Here is a 5,982-nt window from a genome sequence, read left to right as displayed (position 1 = left end):
CTGCTTTTTGCCGTCGTTATTTTTGAATAATTTGGTGTTTCTCAAGAACACCAGAACCGCACTGGTGCAAAATGTGCTCATGTGGCCAGCTCTGTGCTTTGGGGGAATCCTTTAGCCTGAATAACTGGCGGCTGGCTGTGGCCAAGCCTGGGCAGAGCTGACCCCAGTGGTGGATGGAGGCCAGCCAGGCCGTGCCCTGTCACACACAAACAGCTCTCCCGAAGCCCCTCCACAACAGGCGACAGAGAAGCAGGACCGGGGGAATGGGTAGTTTATTTGGATTTTTTAAAACAAAAAGAATTTTTGTTCAAGTTACAAAAAATAAAAAGACATTCATTTACATTTTGGAAGTTTCACACTCTGAGAATGAGCCAGGGTGCCAGATTTCTTTAAGCAAAAGGCTTAAAACACCTCAGCCGGACTAGATGGCCATGATTGTCCAGGTCATGTTTCCCAGAGCGGGTCTGACTGGCTTCTCATGAGCCTTGCTCTAGAAGTTCCTACTCTTATCTCTTGCAATTATCAAACTTTGCCTCTGAAGCCTTCTTCAACATTTCCCTCTCCCTCCCATCTTTCTCCCCCTGCCTTCCTTTGTAACTCACTGCTCACACCTTCACTTGGGTGTTTCAGCTCATCAAAGCATCAAACCAGACAGCTTCCTCGCTCCCGCCACTTCATATCCCTCACCGCCTGCAAAATCTGCCTTGAAACTCCTTTCTTCCAGCAATCACTCCTAGTCGCCCCTGCCCAACCCTATTTGTACCTCCAGAGACTGTTACTTGGCTCCAGGGGCACTCGAGGGTGAATGGACCTGGGTCCTACCCTCATCTTGCCACCTGCTTGCTGTTACAGTCTGACATATTTTCTTATTTTTAAATTCTCAGCTGTCCTGCTTCAAAGAAATGTGGCTGCTCAGTAATATAGGCTGATGTGCCCTGGAAAGTAAAAATGCTACTAAGTACAAGCAGGGTCAGCCTGTGGGCCTGGGCACCAGCCCCTCCACCACCCTTCCCACCAGCGGAGCGCAGCACTGTGTTTCAGCAGCTCGGTTGCCATGGTGAAATGCCAGCCTTTGCTGAGTGAGGTTTTAGCATCTGGAAAGCAAGGCCCCTGAGGGCACGATTGCATTTGGACCTTTCTTGGGTGGGCTTTGTGCCCACAGCACCAATAGGGCTGAGCCTGAAGTGGGCACAGAGTTGATTGCTTGGTGTCAATTTCCCCAGACATACCACCCTGCAGTGTGATGGCCATGTCAGCATGGCAGGAGTGGAAACCAAGCCTCCTTGTCCACCCTACTGAACAGGACCTCTAGCAGGAAAGGTGATCCTGGGGCCTGAGCTAGGGCCCTCAGCACTTGCTCAGCAGTCTTGAATCAACTTGCTAAAGGCCCAAGTCTATGAATCCACTTTCCCACTGGAATAATCCACTTTCCCACTGGGATAATCCATTTTCCCACTGGAATAAAATTCCACCCTAAATGGGTGGGAACATGGCTATATTTGGGTAGGTCAAAAGTTAGTCAGATGAGAATCACAATTTGGCCAGCAAAGCTCCAACAGAGACACTGCCATGTTCCAAACCCATCCTGGGCTGACTCTGGAACATTCAAGGTCCACACCAGACCCTCGCTCTTATGTCTCCAGTGTGAGATCCTCATTCTTTGGTAAGAAAGACCTCCTTCAAACAGTTGGCTCTAAGAGAGGAGCTCACCGCTGCCCCCACAAACAGCCTTGAGTTTCAAGTCACAGTCCCTCATGGGCATCTGGGAAAACCCACAAGCCCCAAAGGAATCATCTCCTTCAGTGTTTTCATGAAAACCACAGTAAGTGGTTGCAGAAGATGAGAAAGTGACCTCACCCCACGCAAAGAGCCCATCACACAAATGCTATTCAGAAGATACAGTCTGGATTCTTCGCCTTCCTACTAACACATCCCCCACCTCTGGGTGAACCCAGCTATATAAGACACCTGGCAAATTCATCTTCTTTTAAAAATAACCTGGCCTTTGGCAATCCACTTAGGGCAATGCCACTGCAAACGCTGTAATCTAGAATCAGTCACAGTAGAAACAAAAGCAGTTACGACAGAACTAGCTTGAGGGTCGTCATGTCACTCAAAATGGGTTTGCCTTGGCCAGGCCCATCGACAGGCTGGATGCAGCACCCCAGGTGCACCCTGGCCCTGGCTGACCCTAATGAGACTGGAAAAGTCAATGTTTTGCTTTAAATCCATGCAGAATAAAATACATAATAAATAAGTGCTTCCAGCTTGTGTTGCTTGGGAGTTTCCAGCTGTGTGTGGATGTAGCCATCACAGTGCACCCCAGAATTCACAGATGGATGCTTGCTCCAGTCATCCAAGACTGTGCTCTGCCTCCTGAAATCACCCTGGGCCCCACCAAAGCATGCTGTGAGAGGGGAGATGGGACAGGCTGGAGCCTTGTGAGGACCCCAGACCCAGTCCACTGCTTGCTGGAGGGGCGGGCACAGGATTGTGTGTTTGTATCATTGGTCTTGTGTTTTGGACTCTCATATGAGCCTTTGGAATAATGGCTTAGAGCAGTGAGTGAGAAGTGGACCAGAGTCCCGGATAAAGGATGTCCATTCCTGGAGACACCAGGAAGCCAGAGTTTCGTCCCTCAACTTCGGCCCTTGGGGTAAGAGAGCCTTCTGTGCCTCAGCACCCAGGGCTGAGGTCCAGCTGCCGCAGCATGTCCTGCAGACACCTCTGCAGCCTGCTCAGGGCCACCACCTCTGTGGAGTAGAGTGAGGCTTCCAGGACCCCATCCAGTCTCTTCAAGGTCTCCAGACCCCTGGCCCAGGGCAAGGGGCAGCTCTTGGAAGAGGCCAGCAGGTGCAGCAGATCCCGGAGATTCTCTAGGTCATTAGCTATTTGGATCACATTTCCGGGAGGCAGGCTGGTGAGGATCTGTTGGTGGATCGCCAGTGTCTGGTCCATCTTGGACAAACTCAGGACAGGGTGGAGCCCAGGAATGAAATCCAAGCCAGTGACTCTTTGCTTGGGGGAGACTGCCTGCTGTGCAGGAGGAAGGGAAGAGCAAGAGCTCAGCAAGACAGGAGGGAAGTCAAGTCTCTAAAGCTCAGTCTTTCCCGGGAATATGGAGGGTCCCTCTCCAGCAGCTTCCTTCCCTTTTCTGCACTATCTGGTCTAGGCCCTGATTTCTTGTGCCCAGGTGAATGCCAAGCCTTGAAACTGCTCTCCTAAACTTCTGTCTTCATGTCCTTCCCAACCATCTAGACCAACCAGCTGAGGTGGTTGTCTTCTCCAATGGCCTCTGATTTCAAACCAGACCTGACTACTTATTATGCAGTTAAAGCTCTTCCCCAGGTGTTAGGGGCAGCTAACTCCTCCCACCCTGCAGTCATCCTCATTCCTTCCCACTTCCATGGGCCCCTCCCACCTGATCAGGATCTCCAAGAAGTCTCATCCCCTTTAGGAATGAAGGTCAGGCCCCCAGTGAGTGTCTCACTTCACTGCTCTGCTCCAATAACTCCACCCCCTGCCACAGCTGCAGCACACAAGCCGGCTGTCTGGGTCCACCACAGGCACTTTCCGGTGATGCTTTTGAGAACAAGGACCCTTAAGGGTTTCTCTCTGTGGTATACCCAGGACTATTCAGTCCTGAGCGGCCCTGCTTCTGGCCTTCTAACTTCTCCCTGGATGCCCAAGGCCGCTGTCAGGAGGTGGACATCTCTGGACTGCCCATGCAGGAGGAAGGAGCTGGCTTTTAAGGTTGGGGGGCCAAAAAAAAAATACAACTGCTTAACTTTTAATAAAGGAAAGCTTTGTTTTGATTCTTTTGATGTGGGGTCACTTGCTTTATCTGATGGAATCTCATCACGACCTTGTAAAGTGTGATATTGTCATTTATAGGATATGTGGGTGTAGATAGATAGATCAATCAGATAAATACAGAGATAGATAGATAGATAGAGCATTCAGTTGACCACAATATATTTTTCTATTCCCCCCCCCCCCACATATTTGGTCTTCATTCAAAGCCCCTGCTTCACAGCTACCCCAGAAGTCTTGGGATTTCTAAGACTGTTAAAGGTGTCTTTTGCTATGTTAATGAAGGTAACTTTTGGAGACACCTGAGCCTGGGGCTTGTTGCCAGGGAAACCAACAGGAATAGAAGGTGGAACTGTCAGTCCTTGCCCCTGACCTCAGTGGAGGCAAGAGGATCTGAAAATTGGACCAGACTGACTGCAGTACAGGAGCAAGGGGAGAACAGAGTTCAGCAAGATGGGAGGACGTCAGTTCTCTAAAGCTCAGCCTTCCCCAGGAGCATTGCCCCTGGCCAGGGATCTAGTCAATGATGCCTCTGTAATGAGGACTCCATAAAGGCCCAGAAGGAGAGGCTTCAGAGACTTTTCAGGTTGGTGACTATGTGGAGATTTGAGGGAGAATGGAGTGTCTGAAGAGGGCATCTTGCCTCCAGCTTGCCCTGTGTACCTCTTCCAACTCACTGTTCCTGAATGATAATAAATCCATGACCTAGTGAGTCAAGCGTTTCCTGAGTTCTATGTGCCAGTCTAGCAAATTAATTGAAACTGAGAACTGTGTCCTGGGAACCTCTGATTTATAACCAGTTGGTGAGAAGCACAGATAATAATCTAGGCCTGTGATGGACCCTGACACCAGAGGAGGAGGCTGTGGGAACCTCCCATCTGTAGCTGGTTGGTCAGAAGCTTAGGTGACTCCCTGGGGCTTGCCTGGGGCTTACTGATGGCATCTGAAGTGGAGGGTGGTCTTGGGAAATTAATCCCTAAACTTGTAGAAGCTGACACTATCTCTACATAAGCAGTGTCAAAACTGAGTTGAATTCTCGATGATGTAACCAAGACATAAAGACATCGGAGGAACTAGCTTAAGAACTAACAGAAGTGTAAATATTGACACTTAGTCTTCTGAATTCCAAATACAGGCCTCTTCTGGGAAATGGCAGAAGGTTGAGGCCTATTGAGCCCAGAGAAAAGACCCGGGGCCACGCAAAGGGCTGATGTGAAAGAGGGTAGATTTGTTCTTCTGTGAAGGGCAGGACGAGCAGTGATGGGGAGAAGCTTCATAGGATTGGGGTCCAGTGCCAGGAGGCAGAATGCTCAAGAAACACATTCTAGAGGGGACCCAGAGGCCTGGAGGGGATGCTGCTGGGGCCTCGCCAGCTGCCAATGAGACACGGGGACCTCGATGCGCCCCTCTAGTCTTAGACACTAGACTTTCAGATCTAGTGAGGGTGAGGAGGGGAGAGGGCGAGGAGGGGCAGCAGGAATTGGTGGCTCCTACATTCTGCTACACGGGCCTCAGTTAACCTCAGAGGGCCTGGTTTCTTCATGGCCAGCCCGTAATTCTACCTCATCTTCCCAGACTCTCCCTACCGTGTGTGAAAGGTCACTGATCCTGGTGACAATCGTCTTGATGAGGGTTCTGGTGTCATCCTGGACTTTTCGGATGGGCACTGCTTCGATGTAGGACAGATAGGGCCAAAGCCACAGGAATCGGCACAGAGGTCCACAGCGCATTTTCCTGCCTGGGATGTGTTTCTTGGGCCTGAAAACAAAGGAAACATACTTTGCACATCACTGGTATCTCAGGAAATACCCATCTGCCCTGTGACCAACCACATTATCAGCTGATGTGTATAAAAATGAGATTTGCTCTCTGCCCTAGCTCTCTGCTGCTAAGAGTCAAAGACAATTCATTATCTAGAGATACATTATAAAATGCTTTCCCTTGGGGAGAGCCAAGGCTTGATCGATAAAACCATGATGAAGTGTCCCGAGGACCGCAGAGCAATAAGCCAGGGCTCGAGCAAATGGACATCATGGTGATGATGGGACTTCATCTCGTGCTTCAGAGAAAGGAATGGGCTTTTAAGGTCTGGTTTGAATCCAGACAATGACTAGCTGCATGAGTTTAGGCAGATCGCACAACTGCAGTCCTCTGCAATACACCTATCTC

The 5,982-nt window shown here is 50.0% G+C and overlaps 1 protein-coding gene across 1 annotated transcript; it reads right to left on the bottom strand.

The window, feature by feature from the left end:
• Positions 1-2,632: 2,632 nt before the first annotated feature.
• LEP (leptin) lies at positions 2,633-5,543 on the bottom strand. The gene is made up of 2 exons (XM_037519930.2): positions 5,400-5,543; positions 2,633-3,036 (listed from the first exon to the last, which is right to left on the bottom strand). Exons 1-2 carry the CDS (start codon positions 5,541-5,543, stop codon positions 2,677-2,679), a joined length of 504 nt encoding a protein of 167 aa, XP_037375827.1. The 3' UTR covers positions 2,633-2,676.
• Positions 5,544-5,982: the final 439 nt, after the last annotated feature.

This window comes from Talpa occidentalis, unplaced genomic scaffold, assembly GCF_014898055.3.
Source record: "Talpa occidentalis isolate TD23 unplaced genomic scaffold, MPIMG_talOcc4v2.1, whole genome shotgun sequence".
Lineage (NCBI taxonomy): Eukaryota > Metazoa > Chordata > Mammalia > Eulipotyphla > Talpidae > Talpa > Talpa occidentalis.
This window is presented reverse-complemented; position numbering and strand designations above follow the sequence as displayed.